This window comes from Crocodylus siamensis, chromosome 2, assembly GCF_052110815.1.
Source record: "Crocodylus siamensis isolate JL-2025a chromosome 2, ASM5211081v1, whole genome shotgun sequence".
NCBI classification, from domain to species: Eukaryota; Metazoa; Chordata; order Crocodylia; family Crocodylidae; genus Crocodylus; species Crocodylus siamensis.
In genome coordinates this window covers 49,229,837-49,249,736 of record NC_143396.1, presented here as the reverse complement: position 1 = coordinate 49,249,736, position 19,900 = coordinate 49,229,837, and the positions used below count along the sequence as shown (strand labels likewise).

Sequence of the window (19,900 nt, the reverse complement as noted above, 5' to 3'; positions counted from 1 at the left end):
TCATCTCAGTGTAAACCAGGATCACGCTGATGTCAACACGAACTGTAGTTTGGGTGCCCATCCTTCTTGTACCATAATCTTTCCCTTCCTGAATTTAGTATAGCAGCCAAGGGTTACTTCTTTAATTTGCCCACAGATATACTTCTGAGTAATAACTACTGTATCTTCATAGATTTCACAGACATTAGGGCTGGAAGGGACCTCGGAAGATTATTGAGTCCAGCCCCCTGCCCCAGGGGCAGGAAGTCAGCTGGGTTGAAAGGATCCCAGCAAGATAAACATCCAAATGTTTCTTAAAGGTGTCCAGAATAAGTGCTCACACCACTTCTGGCAGCAGTCTGTTCCAGGCCTTGGGGGCTCAGACAGTAAAGAAGTTTTTCCTTATGTGCAGCCTGAAATGGTCTTGGAGGAGTTTGTGACCATTTGACCTTGCCGTCCCTTGGGGCGCTCTGATGAACAGGCATCTTGAGAAGCTCCTTCTTAAAGAGATGCATGTCAAGATTAATTGCACATATATTTCATGGGTTTTTTGTTTAACTATACATTGGCCATATGTAAGTATTTTATATTTTTTATTATGTGAGGTGGGTAAGATTACTTCTATTTTATAGGTGAGACCAGTCAGTTCAAACCTGAAGACAGAGCCAGTCACTCAACACTCCTTTCATTGCTTGCCTTTTAAATGTAAAACTTCTCCTCTTGGTCCAGGCACATTTAAAGTCACAATAATGACTTAACAAGAAGTATGCATTAGCCAAAGAAGTATGCACTGGTCAAATGCTGACACATAGCAAGAGTCTGAGATCTTCCAGTGATGTCTGAAGAGTAATACAAGCATGTTTAACCTATGTCCAACTTGTTATTGTTTTATAAGAAGCTTTAAAGAGCTTACTTCTTAAGAAGCTTTCCTACAGCGTTCTTATAAGAAATCCAAACCTCCCAGCCAGAGGGAAATTGCTCTGTTGGTGATCACTGCTGATGGAAAGGACCAAAATTATCACTCTCGGAGTAAAGGAGGCAGCTGCCTATACTTGCCTATGTCCTAACACACATACAAGCAACATTTATAGCACTGCAATATGCAAATATGTAAAAAATGTATATTTATATACACTCATGTAATTGTTATGATAACTATATTTTAGAAAGCAATTGAACTTGTTCATACTTAGGATTCAGACTACAATTCTATTAAGATTCACTTTTTTGTATACTTATATTTTATAAACATTGGATTTAATAGCGAAAAGCTTTTGTGCAGCTTACTGTGCTTTCTTATGGCTAACGGAGTGTGATGAATGAGGATATGAAATGCTGGAAGAATTTAATACTTCAGTGGGAAAACGATTTAATTAAATGTAGTGTAATTTGTAAAATTGTGTAAAGGGAATAAGTCCAATTTCCTAGTACTTTGTTCAGTCCAATTTTAAAACTTTCAAGTGAGGAAGCTTCTAATTGAAGGGAATGGATGTCAACCAAATGTAAACAGATGAAGAGCTTTCACTGATTCAGAAAAGTACTTCAACAGACATCATTTTAAGCATAGACTTAACTCCCATTGAAGCTAAATGGACTAAGCTTGTAAGTACTTTATTGAGTCAGAACCTTACATGATACACACAGTGGGCACATCTACACGAGCTGCTTAATGCACAGTGACCAGGGATGGGCAAAATGGTGGATCTGGCTGGCGGCTGGACTCCATTTCCCATCAGCCCCTGCCCACTCTGCTGCTGCCAGTTTCCATGGAGACCTCATGAGGGGCAGGGCCATGACAGTGTAGGCCCAGTGTTTCCATGGAGACCGACCCAAGCATTGCTGGCAGGGCGCATGGCTGGGTGAGGAGCTGCTTTGGGGCCAAGGCCAGGATTTTGTGGCAGTGACAGTGTGATGCAGAGCCAGGGCAGAGTCGCAGTCTGCTGCCTGCATGCCCTGGGCATGGGCATGCAGGCAGTGGATCGCAGCTCTGCCCTGTCTCCAGACCACACTGTTACTGCCACAAAATCCTGGACCCAACCCCGGAGCAGTTTCCTGCCCTGCAAGTGCTGCTTGGGCTGGGCCCCATGGAAACCCCAGCTCCAAGCTGTCACAGCCCTGCCCCTCCTAGCGTCTCCATGGAAACTGGCTGCACCAACGTGGACAAAGGCTGCTGGGAAATATAATCCACTGTGGACCAAACCCAGCCCTGCAGTAGACTAATTCTACTGTGCATTAGCATGGCTTTTGTCATGATGTGCTAATCTGCAGAATTAGTCTACTGCTTATTAAGTGCCACAAAGAGATCGTGCACTAGCAGTACTGTGCAATAGTGCTGCTACTGTGCATTTAGTTTTAGAGGTACTAAATGTGCATTAATGCATGTGTACACATGCCCAGTAACTATATGCTAGTTTTCTCATTCTGTACCAGGAGTTAATGAAGCCAGTAAACTGAAAGAAGAACCTTCTAATTTACTCTGTCCTCCTGGAGTTGAATCCAGTGGAGACAAATAATACTGCTCCAGAAATGGAAAAAGTTGACTCCAGATTAAAAAATTAATTTCAGTAACACTGAAGAATAGCAGTATGGGGTTAACTTTTCCCATTTTTGGAGGAGCCTTATTAATTGTGTTCTTTTGGATTCAACTCCAGAAGGACAATGTGCTAGAAGATTCTTCTTTCAAATACACCAGCTAAATTAAGCCCTGAGGGTGAAAAAAAACCTCTATGTTGTACCAGATTTCCTCTGTCTTGGGTGCTGTGGGGGATTAGATCCCAAGACTTGAGAATGTGAAGATTTTTTAATATTACAGTAGTATAAGAGAGATGTAGCTCCTATGGTCCAGAAATTATGCAAGAGGCAAGGATTTCTTAGGGTGATATCTTTTATTGGTCTAACTACATAGTTGAGGTGAAGTTAGACAAGCTTGAGACCTGAGGAAGAATGTCTTGTATTCAAAAGCCTGTCTAACTTTGGATCAACCAACTACATAAACTGTTCCAATAGAAAACATCACCCTAAGAAATCTTTGCCTCTTCCAGGATTTTAAAAATTCATTTCTGTTTTTCTTCATTCTGATTACTTAATTTTTCTGTAAGCATCAACACACTCTCACTGGAAATCCCAAGCACAAGCAGAGGCCACACCACATCCCTGGGATTCTCTCCTATTACAAATGAAACAAGTGGCAAAGACATACGATAAACAGCTGAGCTGTAGCTCAGCAAAAAAAATATATTCAGTCTCCTTGTGGGAGATTGTATCCCTGCAACAGATGTGCTAGACTGTACTATAGAAATGAAATAATTATTGTAAAATGCACATTATGCCAAAGCTTGTGAAGCCAAAACAGCAGTGCATGAATTTACTACAACATAATCATTATCAGAAGATCCCTGTGTGCCTACATAAAACCTTAACTCCCTAACCTGGTGATGCACTCTGCACAAAATAGATTAAAAGTAATTACAGGATTGTGCAATCATTAATAAAATCCTTTCACAGCAACTCATGTCAGCAATAAGTATTGGCTATGCCAGTCATCCCTTAAGCAGTGTATACTGTAAGTTAGCCTAATGATTTGTTGGCAAAATACTTTCCTTCCAGACAGTCCCAAACTCAGTGTTATTCTTTGAGGAGACAGTGCCATGAATATGATACTATTTTGCAGGGGAGGGGGGTGTGTATGGGCAAGAGATTTATGCTGCAGCGTAGGTCTGCAATAGTCATTTATTGGAACAGATGATTGAAAAGTGTATCAGGCAGGAGTCTTGCTAGATCAGGGTTAGGACAGGGTGGATTGAAGGAGGAAGTGGGTAAGCAGCCATATATACAATCTCAGTAAAAGGATTTCAAAGAACTTTATGAAACACTTCCATGGTGTGGCGCTGTGTTTTGGCCCCTTAGCTCTGCCAAAGACTCACAAGCTACTTACTGAGGGCATGCCCACTCCATGTTCCTGGTGTATCCAAAAAAATGTTCTCAATCACACCCCACTTCCCCCTGCTCACATAGGCCTAACCTGGAAATGTGGCAAAGGAATTGCTTTAGGAGGGTCCACATGTCCATTCTAAAATCTCAGTTAGGTTTTGGCTCTTATGAGCAGGAGTGGAGCATCCGTGGGTGAGTCTTTCCCCAGACAATCATGGGGACATGGTATAGACACACTCTGAATCTTTCCCTATCTTAGTTCCTTATCTATAACATAAGGATAGTGGTATAGCCTTTCTCCTTCCTTTGATCCATTTAGACCAGTGATACTCAAACTTTTGGCTTTGTAGGCCAGATGAGTGGCCCGGGGCTGGTCCACAGGCTGGATGGAGAGCCCTGCTTGCCAGGATAAAGCCCTGGGTCCCAACACGGGGCTCTGGGGATCCCAACACTGCCCCCCAAGCATCAGGATTGGGCCCCAAAGGCCTGGCACTGCCCATTCCCTACTTTCTCACACTGGGAATAGGCCTAGATCCCAGCACCATCCCTGCTCAGCTCAACATGCTGGGATCAGGCACCCAATCCAGCACGCAGACCTTGGCGCTCTCCATGGTGCCGCTGTTCCCCCACTGCCAAATTACTGGATTTACAGCCAGATGACATGGCACTATGGGCCACTGGTTGAGCACGCCTGATTTAGGCTGTAAACTGAATTGGAGCAAACACTTTACAGGTACATAGTAAGACACAAAGCCTAGCATAATTAAATGCTAGTGTTGAGGAGACAGCTAAGGGGTATAAATAAGAAGAATAAGCAACTTCCTTAACAAGATATTGCATGACTCCCAGGCAATGCAACTGATCCCATATCTCAATATTTTCTCTCAGCTAGTTCTTACCAGTTTTTATCTCTTGTTCCATACCTTACAATACCAACTAACTGTACCTGAAAATTTCCACTGATACTCTAATTTTAGCAAATCAAAATTGTGGTAGTTTTGACATCAGCTTTAAGCAAACCAAGGCTGCTTAAAGATGTTCAAAAAAGAACAAAACCCAGCACTTTAAGCTTGGCATGCCCCTGCACCAAGCACAGCACTTGCCCGGAACATTTGTTGGACCAGGCTTGCCCAACATCTGTATAGATCACACAGTTCAGAGGGGCTTTTTGGCACTTTTATCTAATTAAATCAGCTATTAGATAAAAGTACCAAAAAGCCCCACTGAAATGCACAATCTATCCTGGAGAGCCAGGTCAAACTAATGCACTTCCTCTTCTGATAAAGCACTGTTTTTTTCAGTTTTATTTCCATGGCAGCCAGCAGCCTCAGTTACATATCAATTCCAGATTTCTGTTGCATGGGAACTGTTTAATAGGGAGCCTAACATTGAGGCACTGTGATGTTTATACTGGGGTCCAGTTCCCTCAGAAAGGTGGTTGGAGTGGAAGAAATAATTGTAACAGCAAGAATCTGTTTGTCCTTCACCACACTGGACAGAGTGCTCTCCTCTTCCCCTCTTCCTTACCAAACATTTGATTCACTTTTCTTGCCCTTCTTTCTCCTGCTATCTCTAACAGGATTCCCCTTCCCCCCTCTCCTGTGGTCATGCTTAGAGGGCAATCTCATACTCCACAAGGACTTCCCTCCAGATAAGACTCTGCCTTCTACTGTCCCAGACTTTTCCCCCCTTCCAATCAGGGGTTCCTACTGAGAGTCAAACCCTTTTTTCTTGAGTGGGTCAATTCCTAGAAGCATTTGTTATGGGTCTTGCAGAAAGTCAGGAAGGAAAGCAGCAGTCAGCAAGATTTGCAGGAAGAGACTACAAGTGGAAGACAGCAGCCCAAGCATGAGAAGAAGAACCACTACATCAAACTGTCCAAATTCAGGAGGCCAAAGCCAGGTTCTAGTTGATGCAGCATCATAACAGCCTTTCAGCCCTGACTTACAATAACACGGGGCACTTGAGGGCTGGTCAACACATGCTGGCTGTTAAATCCACTGCAAGGTGTGTGGCTTATGCAGGAGTAAGAATCATAACATTTAAAAATAGTTAGTAGGCATCTAATATGTCACATAAAAGAATTTGGCTGGCTGGAATGACGTAGCTGGGAATGGTCCTGCTTTGAGCAGGGGGTTGGACTAGATGATTTCCTGAAGTCCCTTCCAACCCTAATGTTCTATGGTTTTAATTTACATGTAATGTGCTAAGTCTAGATTGAAAATAACACTTCCCATTGGTTTTTAACTCCCTGCTATTTTCATTCAACTTCCACAACTAATATTTCCTATACTAGACAGCTTAGCCATGAATACAAATGGCTGAGGATGAAACACAGGGGAAGCAATAACCCAAAATATAGGCACTGGTGAAATTCATCTTATTCATGTCCTGGGAATGTGAATATAAAACACCAACAGGTCTGGAAGACAATCATGCTCACGAACTGATGCCTAGTAGAGGCAAAGCAGAAATATAGCAGAAAAAGACAAGAACTGCCATTTCTACTTTTTAGGTGATCTCTTTCTTGCATATTTATTTATCCATATATGCATGTACATGAGACAGGCCAAACTGATCTGCGTACCAGAGGCTGAAAGGTACCATGGTTCCCTCCTTCATAATTCTGTTCCTCTACTCTCAAAAGACATAAACCCACTGTAGTCAGCAGTTACAGCACATATGTTATGTAGCATTGTGTTTAAACCAAGATCTGGTGCAACTCTGCCACTGGCTACACTGCCAGCTGCCAACGGATCAAGGACCTGAGCCAAAACCTATTGAAAAAAATCTATGTGAGGCTTTGTCTGGACACCCTATTAGGCCCTAAATCAGTTAACCTTCAACAAAGTTAAAGGTAGTGTGCTCAGGTAGAATCCTAAATCAGAAGTGTATTTAAGCATGTGAGTAGTCCCAGTGAAAGCAATAGAACTACTCATGTGCTTAAGATTAAGTATGTGCCCCATTAAGTGTGCTGCTGGATCAGTTCCCTAGCAGCTCAAGGCTTGAGATTTAAACTTGCTGTTGCTATAGTTTCCCAATGCTGCCACCTAGAGAATAACTTTATTATTGCTTTCCAACTAGCAAAAACCAAATTCCCATTAAAAAGATGCATTCAATCACTGCATTCTTCTAAGCTCTCATTAAATAATTGTGCAATGTTAGCAAAGTACAAAACTGAGAAGATCAGTCAGAGATGCTACTTATTAGTAAATGTATCCTTGTGTTACTAATGGATGATGTATAGCTGCTATTCCTGGGTTTTTATGTTACTAAAAACAGCTTCCATTTTTGTGATATGCTTTAGTAATACATAGCATACAGGATATTTCTCTGGGAACCATAGGGACAGGGACAAATAAGGCAGAGGAGCCAAGACCTTCCCAGTTCCTCAGCTGTAATGATGTCCCTGCAGACTTCACAACCACACTGTCCCCCACACACAATCACACTCCCACAAACACCACACCCCCACAACCCTCCCACACATATCCATGGTCTCTGGGGAGAGCCCCGCTTACTACTACCGACACACACCCCCAGCCACCCTCCCCCTCCACACACCCCACAAACCCCATACCCACCCACACATTCCCACACACTGCCCACAAGCCCCCCATACCCATGCACATCAACACATACTTCCCAACACATCCACAGCCCGCAACACACCGCATACCCACCCACACCCAATATACAAGAGTAAGACTTTTTTTTGAGCTCTTATGCAACCACCTCTATATACACAACCCAAACACAAATCAGGACAAAGAAATCTATTAAAAATAAAATTAAAATATGTTATTGTGGAAGTCAAGATTTTTAATATATAATTTGTTGTTGTTTTTCTGGTTCCATGATTGCCAACCCCCTCCTCAAAAGGAGTACTTCCGGGACCAGGGCAGGGAAAGATGGCACCTCAAAAGGACTACCTCCGGGGTAAGGGGCAGGGCTACCCTTGAAGTCCTCGACAGCTCACCAAAACTTGTGAAGTGAGCCTCCAGCTGAAATAATTGCCGGTCCCCATCTAATGATATAGGCAGACAAAAACTCTTTGGGTAGAGGTGATAGCTGCTTTTATTAGATCAAGTAAATATTGCAAAATACAAAGTCACAAATATACCATGACCTAAGGCATTTTGCCAATTTACTTTTTGTCTATTCCTGTTTTAGCCATCTTTTCATCTTGTACACATTTAGATCCACAGGTCATTTCTGTAGGTATGTCTTTCAATAGCACCCAACACTACAGGACTGTGACCCTTGGAAACTGCTTCAGAACAGATGATGGCCACAAGTTCTTCAGTTTCAGGAGGCTGAAATAATTATCTAGAATTTGGGATGTTCTGCAATAATTATCTAGAATTTGGGATGTTCTGCAATCCCCACCTCACCCTACCCCATTCCCTTTCCTTACCTGTAGTTTTCTTGTGGGGAAGGCCAAGCTACTTCCTAATGGTATTTTTTGGAAGGGGAGGACAACCGGTTAGTATCTCCCCCCTACAAACATCTCCTTCCCTCTGCAGCTGAGGAATGAGAACACCCTCAGAACTTCTATCCTTGTTCCCATTGTTCCCCAATACCTTCTTCTTTACCTCTCTGCCCTCCCATTGTTTGCATTCTCCTTTCTGCTCTGCATCCCTGATTCACTTTACCCAGGTTTCTGCTGTATTTCCTTAGCTCCAAGATGAGAATTTTTTGTTGTTGGAAAAAGGAAAGAAGGGAGCTACCCTCTCATTTCATTTGCCCATCCGCTGGCAGCCTGGGGAACTGGAAGGACTGTCACTCATTTTCAGAGGCTGCATCAGAGATAAACAGCTGAGGTAAAGAGGAAAACCAGCCAGTTGCAGCTCTCACCTTTTTCCTTGTGGAACACCCCAAAATAATTTTCTTCTGATGGGTGCCTAGAAATTAAATACAACACAAGTCAGAAAGGGAACAGTTAGCATATATATGCATGGAATAAAACCATCTTGGTACCAGGCAGGTTTATTTCCACTAACCAATAAAACAAGATTTGCATTGTGCTTTGTGTTGGCCTGCATAGCTCAGCACCGGAACAGGCAAAAATATTATGAGGAGCTTATGTGATAACCTTCTAGGAAAAAAGAAACTTCTATTGCACTCATAAAATTTGTGCATATTAAAAGCATATCAAGTATATTCAGGTGCTCTGAATGCTGCCTTGCCTTTGTATTTCCCCCCTCCTACTACTATGTGTTCTTTGTGGTCACACCACATACAGCTTCCTTTCAGGCAGATCTGTTGCTAGGCACCAGGCATCTCTCAGTTGGACGGTACAGCATAGAAACAGAACAGAAGGCCTATGAAAGGAGAGCGTGTGCCTGGTGACAATAAAGATGATGCACTAGGCCTACGTACCTGCACCTAGCAACAGTTCCCAGTAATAACCAGACAGAACGCAATGCTGCCATTCCCTTCTACAGAGGAAGAGTGAAGCTCATGTGGTTTTACACGTGAGAGAGTTATTACATTTCCCAGAAATCCTTACTTTATAAATAACAATTCCATAGTGGAAGATCAACAGTTAAACAAGTGTTTGGTCAATTTATTCCAAGTACTACAAATTTCTGCCTGGTTGTATATGAACCACTTACAATGAATTAACCTTAAATTTCTTCCATTAACTATGTAGCAAATTAAAGGCAAATTTACTCAAGCCTTAGAATATGCACCATTTGTTAAATAAGCTTTACTGAAGCACATTTATAAACTTAAGTCTTTCCCCTTCAATTATAGTTATTTAACTAATAGCATCATTCTGGGCAAAAAACAAAAAAAAACCCCAAAACAACCAGGAAGATGGGGCACACTTAGTGTAGTAACTTATGGCTTAAGAGCTCTGAGCTTTTTAGGTGTATTATACTTTCCCAGAACCAATGAAGAGGGGGAGGATGTTTCAGATACAGATCTTTTCCTTGGATGAACTTATATTGTCACAGTAACAGATGCTGAAAAGGTTTGGATGCTTAACCTCCAAACCTTGATGTTTGAACTTTTGTTCTCTTTACCAAAAGGCCCTTTTATCTTGTGTACCATTGATTCCAGCTGCCAGGTCAAAGAACAGAGTCTAAAGATCTGCAATACATAACACCCAGAGATTAACTACTATTATAAGTTTAATCTACCTACAGACAAGACTGTACTCAGCATGCCAGCACAAGCTCAACTGAATTTGTACATGCAGCTCATCAGAGAGTCTGCTCATCACATATCAGACTCCTCCGGCATTTAAGACATTATGGTGGTATCTGGTAATCCACCAAAGCTACAATCTCCATGGTCTCCCAAAACCAACAACTGCCAAATAATAATGACCTACATACTGGAAACCAGGATAAAATTTAAACACACAGGTCAGAGTCAGTAAACAGCCATAAGTGGGGGTGGGGTTTAGAAAAGTCAATGGCAGGTTTTAGGGGCGATGCAAAAAAAGGAGAGTAGTGTGGGAAGACATCCAATACAGGAGTCTACCACCAGCAGAAAATGAGGCAGGTGGAACAGAAGTAAACAGGGGTAGATAAAAGGACTAAGTAAATTTGATAGAGAAACTAAATACTACTACATGAAGGACCTGAAGGCTGGCTGTTGAAAGAAAAGAGGGTTAGCAAGTAGCCAGAGAGCTTCATACAAATCCTTGTACCATCCTAACATAACTATTTCAAACATTTCCTCTCCCCTCCCCCAGCTCAGTGACTGGTGCCTCCTGGGTCTGGAAGGGGCATCTGGGCTCCCCCCCTGCAACCAAATCACTGAGCCAGGGGGACGTGCCCCCCACCATGTTTTCTGGCAGACCTGGAAGTGGACCAAAGTGCTTCCAGTCTACATTTGGGTTTGCCACCAAGCACATAGAGGACCCCCCTGGACTCCTGCAGGATGCTCCATGTGCCCCAGGATCACAGCTTTCACAACCTGTGCTAGTACCTCAAGGCATGTAGAAAAAACATTTAAAGCTGTGTCTACATCCAAATCAGCAGTCTAATCTTCACCCACATTTGGCTGAATTGAATCACTATCCCCAATTTGGGCTGAATCTAAATCCAAACATTGAATAGGACCTGCTTTGCACATCTCTAACCTAAACTTCCCTTGCTGCAATGCAAGACCATTGCCACTTGTCCTACTCCATGCAGCCAGATAGAATAGCCAATATCATCCCTTTTGAAGGAGCCTATAGTTATTAGAACACAGCAAACTATTTAGCCCAGTCTCTCCTAATGAATTATCTCCCAGACCTCTTCACTAGACTCTTCCATTTGTCCACATTTTTTCCTTGAAGTGCAATGCTCAGAACTAGACACAAGACTCCAGGGGAGACCTCACTCATACTGAATAGTGGAGGATGGATCACTTCACTCATTCAGGGATGGTTTTGTTTTAACATTGAGTTTGGAAGAAAGAGTACAACTTACCAGAAATCAGTTTTGCGCTTTTTAAATTGGGAGGGGGAGGGTAGAAAGAGATGACAGGGTTCATTGTTGTGATCAGTAAAAGGTTTGTTTTGCTTTGTTTTTTAAAATCTGAAGGCTCAGTAATGAGAAAGACCAGTGAGAAAGGGTGCTGTTTAAAACAAGATTAGTACTTTACTGCTGCTCCTACTAACTGGCACTTTGATAGGCTGCCTCTGTCAACAACAGTAGAATCTGCAAATATTTTACTGTTGGATAAGAACCCTGGTCTAGGTCCCCCCCCGCATCCCGTGGAGCCACAGCTTGTTGGGATCTGAAGGGAAGCAAGGTGGGGAAAAAAGAGAGTATGTGCAACAAGATACAGAAGCTCAAGACTCATTCATCATTTACCACCACCCAATAAGAGCTGAATTTCTAGAGAGAGGCAGTCGCTTGACTACAGTACCAAGGCCTTGTTCAGCAAGTGCCACATAAATAAAATACAAAAATTAAATCAAGTTATGTCCTTTGTTGGGACCAATATATGCCCAGCACATAGGTAAGGCCAGCTGTTACTCTTGCTCTGACATTAATATCTAGACCAGTTATCAATTCAGTCAGGTTTTCCCTTAACAGGAAGTTTTATTCTCATATTCAGTACAAGGAAATCACAATCAACAGCTTAACTTACAGACAAGTTAAACAAGCCATGTAAAGCATTTTCTATTTAACATGAAAATAGAGTCTTAAAAAAAAAGTTGAGAGACATCTGATGTGCCTAAATGGTGGATATTAGTGTTTGAGCTCATTTAGCTTAAACTCCACTTATGTTGCTTGTTTATTAGTAGAGGGTGGAAACAGTTTAAATTGACCAAAACAGCTGTGTTTAACAAGCACTGAAACAATCTTAAGACTGCATTTACTGATGTGCTATTAGACTGCTTTCCTTGCATTTCCTCTTTGGAATCTCAAGCAGACTTGCAGAGAGCTACAGCAGAAAAACGAACTTCTCCTTTCTCACGTTCTGTGAATTGTCTGCAGATGTTGGCAGAATCCTTAGAGAAAGAGACAAAACATGTTCTCATAAGACATGAAGCCAGTAGTAAGAAAAATATTCCCCCAGAATACTTGTTATACTTAGAGTACCTGAACTCCAACACCCTCACTTACTGCAGCCAGCTACCTCCATACTCATCCTATAGTCACTTATACCTGACATGGTACCTACAGAATTCTCTTATTTTGCATTCTGTCCACAAGAACATATTATTTAAAACAGTTTAACTGCATTCTATCTTGCTAGATGATCTTATGGCCTTAGGTTTTTAAAACAAACAAACAAACAAACAAACAAAAAAACACCACTATTTACACAGCTGAGGTATGTGAGAAAGCCTACCTTCAACAGCAAGTCATCTGAACTGGTTCCATGGTTTACAGGAAATGGCATGCGCCCATCTAGGATGAAATAGAACCTCATTTAGTTAGATACGTACTTTTACAGCTTCCAAACTGTGGAATTTTGTTCCTGCTTTCCTGGACAGACAGTTGCTACTATAGTCAGTACTCTGCTCTATAAAAATGAAGATCAAGAACAGGGACAGGAGAGGCAGATACAATATGGCTGAGGATTGAGGAGGTCAGACTACTGCTTCTGTTCTAAGGCCAGCCCTCTGGAGGAGAACAACTTCAATTAGAAATCCTTTTAAAAAAAGGTCTGGAAATATGCAGACTGAACAGGGTACACTAATCTTCTAAACTCCCTAGTATAGGCAGGAGGCCAACAGAGAAGCTAGGACTTCAGACATCTGAAGAGTCCTGACTGCAAGACAACCTAATTTGTAAGTTTAACTCGCTTTGAATGTAGATGTGCGTGTCATCTTACCCAATTCATACAGGTTTCCATCTACATTGACAAACAGAATGAAATGGAAGTTCACATTATCATCTACCTAGAAAAAGGACACAATAAAAGTTCAGTTTAAAATGGGTACAAGGCGAACAGTACATGAAGTTAAAAGGATCCAGACTGCAGCTACATTTCTGGAATTCTATACCTGAATATCTAGTTGTACTTCAAGTAACCACCATGTTCCTCTAGGAAAATGGGATCAAATAGTCTCATCTACAAGTCACACCAGCTTAGTGTTAAGTAACTAACTGTCATTTTTACCCTGCCTATTGTGACTTTTAGGTTGGCTGCCTTTAAGATTCCTAGTCTTTTTTTCTTTTTTTTTCCCCTCTCCTTTTTGTACAAAAATCTAGATTCTCAAGTCCCTTTCTAGAAAGTCAACCAGAGCAAGTGAAGCCCCTGATCACTTACTAATACTTGGCTTGTTCCAGCATTCCAGTCCTTGTTTCTACATCCCTTTTATTTATGCAGAAGGAATTGTATGATCCTTGACTGCTAGGCAGAGGCTTTGAGGAGTTTTTTCTTCCTTCCCTAGGAAACTAAGCTACTGGCTTGTTATTGAAGATTATACAAAGGAGAAGAAAGTTGTAAGCCCTATGCCAACATCTTCCATCCCACTCCAAAACATACCATGCCACTTACCCTACACTGGCCTTCCTGTGCAACAGCATTGTGGACTTCCTGTATGGCCTGAAGAAAGAAAAAGCCAAGTCTAGATTAATAAGATGCAAATGCCGTAGCAGTACAATTCTAAAATTTAGTTTTTATACCTTATTGCTTCCCAGGCTTTTTGCTCTTTCTTCAGCAGAGAGATCAGCTGTTTCATTGAGAAACTTCTTCAGGGCTGACCCTTCATCTGTGCAAGAGTGTTTGCCAAGATTATAAGTAATACTTGTTTAGACGTTAGTTAAAATTTAAAAATATACTCATTTAGCCAAGTAGCATGCCATGATTACACTCAGTTGGCATCAACACATACTACCTAGAACTGTACAACTACAAATATTTTCAAAAATTCCACCTGCCAAAAGTTCACTCAGTTATAAGACATGGGGCAGCAGGACCTTATTTTTGGAGGAGCACCCCAACCTCTGGTGAACACTGCATCTAAAAGAGCATTTTTCTTTTGAAAAAGTAGCCCTAAAGCCTGTTTTGTGAGGTCCCCACTACTCCAGTGGGACTTCCAATAGTTGAAGACCACTTGAGGGAGGTGGGAGAAAAAGACAAGGGAATGACATTCTTATAACTAGTTGGGTATTATCTGAAAGTTATGCTGCATACGGTCCAGCTTCAACAAGAAGACATTAGCTAGGAAGAACATCTGGATTTTACAGCACGAGCTGTATTGCCTTTGGAATTCCATGCCCACCTCCCTCCTCATCATTAAGGGGCACCTATTTTTTCCATTAAAAAAAGCAATCTCATTCGAGAGCCATGTTATAATTTGGGTTCTTCCCTCCCTTGGGCTTTCAGAGATGCTGAGAACACTAGTCCTTTGCAAAAGAGTGTATTTGGCAAAAGGAGGTCTCCAATTTCAGCAAGTCCTAAGGGAAAAACCACATATTGAAGACAAAAAAAACAAACAGCCTCTAGTCATTGTTATTCACAAACAGACTTATTCTTCTTTTATGGAGTGTGATAGATCAGTTACCTTACTTTGTACAAAGTTTGCATTACTGGAAGATTTTACAGCCTAGTTCAACCTTAAAAGTTAAAACTTAGTAAAAATTGTCACAAGGACTGACAACTGCAGATTGCACTTACAGAAGCACTGCAGATTCAATTTGTTAAGGTTTAATCAGGGAAACTGTTTCTACTGCACCTAGTAAGATGACTATTCAGATGTGGTCTGTTCTCTTTTCATTAGAAAAGTGAACACTGGTGTCCACAGGCTGGAGTCATTTGTGACCATTTGGTTTCAGTCTGCTTCTGGTAGCATTTCAATGGAAGTGGCTTTTGGACTTGGCTATGGAAACTGGTTAAACAGCATTTCCACTACCATTAGGAGGCGTTCCTGCCCAATGCCAGCATCCTGGTGCTGCAGCAGTTGCAAGATGGGTGTTCTGCAACTGCTGTCTCCTTTGTTGCTCAAAGCAGTTCTAGAGTTACAACAGGCTATCATCACAAATTATTAGAGTTCTTGGAAGATACAGAACACCTCATGAGGTACGCATCCAGCCTCGGAGCACAGCAAGTTCAGTTGCGAGTACAAGATCTTTACACAGAATGGATCTGGAACAAGCCAGGGCTGTCAAAATACTCTGCTCCCTTTTTGAGCCATTTAGCATTAAGCACAAAATACACTTACTAAACATCACTTTGTCTTGGTTATTGGCAACTGCATGGATCAAGCCAATTGTTCCACAGGAATTGCTCACAGTCTGCTTCACAAAATACACTTTGGAACTGACTTCTTTGTCTTTTATATTTTCAATCTGTTGTTTCCTGAAATTCTCATGCTGCATGTAAAGAAAGAAAAAAAAAGTCAAGATAGATACAAAACAACTGAGCTCAGATGGTACAGACTGAAAGCATAGGAAAAGGACATATACTGTTTAAAGTATTGAGAGCGAACAGAAAATCTGCCAGAAAGCCATCCTCGGAGGAAAGATAGTAAGCTTGCTGGAATAGAGTCTTTCATAAGGATAGGATCTACTAGTGCACTACCATATTTTTTCAAGACCCAATTTAAATCTTAACATGGGGCTCCACATACTACCAGATTTACTCAAGTCCATGACTAGTCTTATCCTTCCCACTGCATTCCGTTTGTAGGGTGAGAGAAGAAGCCCCTCCTCTTGGTTTCAAGTAGAGGAGGGGGTAGAGATAGCTACTGCACCACCAACCCAGGTTCAGGGTTGGTTTTTGAGCTACAGCAGCTGCCATCTGTCCCAAGTCCCCACAGCCTGTGTGTCCCTCCCCCCCCCCCCCGCCCTTTGTCCTTCCTGGAGCAGGGCACATGGAAGCTCTAGCCATTGCCTGAGCACACTGCAGCAGCAGCAGGGAAACTCCAGTGCCAGAACCAGGATGGGAAAGGAGGCAGAAGCTGCAGAGGGTAGGTGCATGAGAAGGGCAGGCAGAAGCGGTAGTGGAGAGGAGGGAAGAAAGGAAGGAGGAGATGGTATCAGGGGGCTGCTGGCCCAAGATTCAGGAGTGAGCCCTCCAGTAAGTTAAGTTCTAGATACAGAAGAATTAAAGAAGAAAAGAAATAAAGTAAAATAAAAATTTTTTTGTCTTCCCCATTTAATTGCGGGGTGGGGGGAGAAAGAAAGGAAAGCTGTCATCTTGAATTTGGGCAAATATGTTTGGTCAGGAAGTTTGTTTAATTTGTGTGTGAACAACTTTAAATCCATCACATTTTTCAGCAAGCTTTTGGATAGAAGTGTTTTTGTGATTGTATGCGTATACACAAGACCACCACAGGAAGGAAAAAAAAAAATCAACAAACGGAGTTTCTTGTACTACGATTTTCCCCACACACTTGATTAAGCCAGAAGTGGCAGCCAGGTCTCATGGAAGATTACCCTCCATGAGAGAAGCTCTCTCTCAAGATGGAGTCATCCAACTCATATTTTTAGTTGCAAGTCTTTACTTTGGCTCTCAAGATTCCAACCTCCGTTATATTGATTTGTTTAATGCTGTTTGTTAACAATGGGAACAAGCCACTATTGTATCAGAGCCTTGTCATTTAGCCATGTCATCATCTTAAGAGTTTTATTTTTCTGAAGTGGACAGTGCCCATATAAAAAAAAAAAAAGAGATGAAAAAACAAAAAAACAAAAAACACTTAGGAGTAATGCTAGTTAGAACATAAAAAAAGCAGCCTAATATTACTGGTCCACATTGTTATTGCTTCCCATTTGCCAGAAAAAAAAAGGGGGAAAAAAAAAACAAAAACACAAGACAACCAAGTTAGAGTTACCTGTATTTTGATGTTTTAGTTATGCAAGCTACTGCCACCCCTATTTGAGCACTGTTGTTCCAAGATGGTCCCCCTGCTTCTTTGGGGTGTAGGTACAGATCCATAAGATGGCAAGTCAAGGAACATTTGTTCCCTAACCTTTTGAGATAATTAGATGGTATTTTTTGCTTTAGTTACACCTCCTGCTAGAGGTAGGATTACTTTCTGACAAATCTGCAAGGTGCAGTAAGAACATGCAGTATCCAGAGGTGGCAAGGCATCTCACATGATAAAACAGTAATTAATGTTACATCATGCTAAATTTTGCATCAATTTTTGAAGGATTTCCAATTTGCAGAAGAAATCCCACAGCATCTCACTACAAGAGGCAGGTTCAGCATCCACAAGGGCTTATCAGTTTGGAGCAAGCTCATGATGTCCAAATCCCTGGTTGCTAGAATTCAGTCATGACGGTGCCTTTTAGTCTCATGGCAGAGGCCCAGAAAGTTTAAGGAAACGGTGCTGCAGATTCACTGCAAGAACAGCTACGTCACCGCACTGTATCAACAAGCAGGTGCCTCTCCGTGGCTGCAAGGGGAACTGCTCTGTGCCCCACCCTTTCGCCGGAGCCATGTCATGACACATAGCACTTAGCACAGCCCTGGTGCACTGGGGTCCCCACAGGAGGGTGCAGCAAGGCTGAGGCTTGGCATCAGTTGCAGCCGCATTCGCTGGGGAGGCTCTACAGGCTCCGTTGCTCGACCATGGGCAGGACAATGCCACAGCCCTTGACACCTACCTGCTCAGTGAGAGGGAAGAGCAGGAGCAGCGCACAAGCTGGGCGGGGCACGGAGCTCAGCGAGTCCTCCTCCAGGCCCAGCACATCCACGAAGCGCCAGCCGGGGGCCACCCCTAGGCGGCTCAGCACCTGAAGGAAACAGGAGGGAGCTGATGGGGAGGCAGCTGCCCAGAGCCCTCCCCCCGCACCCGGCCGCGGCGCCTTCAGCCCGGTGACACAGCACAACGCGCAGCGCCACCTGTCGCCGGGCCCGGGAGCTGCGGCTGCACGTGGGCGGGCCCCGCGGGCAGCACCCCCGGCCCCGGCGGGACAGCTCGGCCCGGCGCTGCAGTGCGGGCGGCGGCGGCCCCCTAGGTACGAGTCCCGGCCCCACCCGGCGGAATGCCCAGGCCGACCGGGGCAGGGCCGCTCCAGCGGCGGCTCCACTCACTTTGTTCAGCATCTGCAAGACAAAGCAGCGGGTGATCAGGGAGGGGGAGGGGCAGGGGCAGCGGGACCCGGCGGCCGCGGCCCCGGCCCCGGCCCGCGCTCACCTCGGGGTTGATCTCCATGGGTTGCCAGGCCATCGCTGCAAAGGATCGCTCTAGTTCTAGCTCCAACACACCACCGCTCTGCGGTCGGGAGCCGCCCACCCCGCTTATGTACCACCGGGCTGGCCCACTCCACGCTGCTGCGGGTGGAGCGGGGGCAAAACCAACCGGGGGGGGACACGCCCTTGCGTAGCGCACCCTCCGCAAGGAGAAAATGGTAGAGCCCAACGTACCCCGCTCCCCCCTCGGGCCGTGGGGGGGCGTCGCTAGCGCCGGCGCCGACACCAGCGCCGGGGTGGGGCTGCGAGGGACCCGTTATCTTCCCGCCTCCGCGTCGGGGCGAGCTACTTGGTGCTGCTCGCAACCCGCCTCACCCCACCCCCCAATACTGAACTGCAGTCAGGAAGGAAAACTGCAGCTACAGTGCCCCTGACGTCACCCTGGAACATCCTGACGTCATCCTGCAAGGCCTAGACGTCGCCACATCCCCAATTTAAAATGACTTGATGTCTGGAGCGGAGTTGTTCTTGCTGTGTTTCTCTGTCCTCCCCTCCCGGGGCCCCTTACGTGTTGTCACCTAAACCGCTTTTTGTTCTCACTGCTCCCCATTTTGGCCCCCGCAAGGTGCCAAAAGGAGAGCCTGGCAGCCAGCTTCCCACCCAAGATTCAAGCCACCGAACAGACAGTAAAGCAGGCACAACTGAATTGGGTTACAGCCCTCATACCTCCTGCAAGTGCAGGCCAGTATCAGTCCAGGGCTCAAGCACTCACTTGCTGTTAGGGGGTTTGCAACTGGGTACAAAGATTTGATGCTGCTGGAGATACAGAGATTCATGTTTCTTTTTCTGATCATGAGTCCACTTCTGAGAAACTGTTTGCCAAGGAAATTTGTTCCTGGCTAGTCCCTAAACATTAAACCCCACACTGAATTGTGGGTAGTGCGTAATGTGTATTTTTCGTCATTTATATTGTCATCAAATTATAATTATTTAACATTTCAGTAGTTTTACTACATTTAAAGTTTCTATTTGTTCTTCAGCTGATTCCCTCCCCCAGGGATTTGAATCCCAAGCTGCTGCAGATGTTATCAACAATTCCTGTTTTTATCTTCAAGGACTACAAAGATTCAATTAATTGAAATAGAAAAAAAATAGAATTTTTTTCTGTCATCTTTTATTCTAGACTTGAGAATGTTTCCATTTAATGTCTTTGGTCTTTTGTATCTTGGCTTGAACAGGGAGATGGGAACTATTCTCCGAAAGAGAATGGGATTCAAACCACCTTCTATACTGAGAGGGAGCAAAGCACAGCCAACCATCAAATATGGTTTCTGAAACTACTGCAAAAGTTTTCATAGGTATTTTTCAAAAACAGACCAGACCAATTAAATAATTGAATAAATTACATGATTTACAGTTAGCTCATTTTGATGCTTTCCCC

General features: G+C 43.5%; 1 protein-coding gene across 2 annotated transcripts; it reads right to left on the bottom strand.

The window, feature by feature from the left end:
• Nucleotides 1-11,923: 11,923 nt before the first annotated feature.
• On the bottom strand, nucleotides 11,924-18,671 carry UCHL1 (ubiquitin C-terminal hydrolase L1). Of its 2 annotated transcripts, none has more exons than XM_090035830.1 (9): nucleotides 18,464-18,671; nucleotides 18,304-18,372; nucleotides 17,931-18,059; nucleotides 15,539-15,689; nucleotides 14,001-14,086; nucleotides 13,873-13,920; nucleotides 13,204-13,270; nucleotides 12,718-12,776; nucleotides 11,924-12,373 (listed from the first exon to the last, which is right to left on the bottom strand). In XM_090035830.1, the coding sequence occupies exons 1-9, from the start codon at nucleotides 18,494-18,496 to the stop codon at nucleotides 12,287-12,289; spliced, it is 729 nt and encodes a 242-aa protein (XP_089891956.1). In that variant the 5' UTR covers nucleotides 18,497-18,671; the 3' UTR covers nucleotides 11,924-12,286. The 2 variants fall into 2 exon arrangements, with proteins under 2 accessions (XP_089891956.1, XP_089891957.1); XM_090035831.1 differs by having other exon boundaries at nucleotides 18,361-18,372; nucleotides 18,464-18,669.
• Nucleotides 18,672-19,900: the final 1,229 nt, after the last annotated feature.

Excerpts from the sequence above, each read along its gene's own strand:
- UCHL1 (XM_090035830.1), bottom strand. The coding sequence starts at position 18,496 with ATGGCCTGGCAACCCATGGAGATCAACCCCGAG. Across the intron at positions 18,373-18,463 it reads CCATGGAGATCAACCCCGAG|ATGCTGAACAAAGTGAGTGG; the intron begins GTGAGCGCGGGC and ends TTTGTCTTGCAG. Across the intron at positions 12,374-12,717 it reads CAGATGACTTGCTGTTGAAG|GATTCTGCCAACATCTGCAG; the intron begins GTAGGCTTTCTC and ends TCTTTCTCTAAG.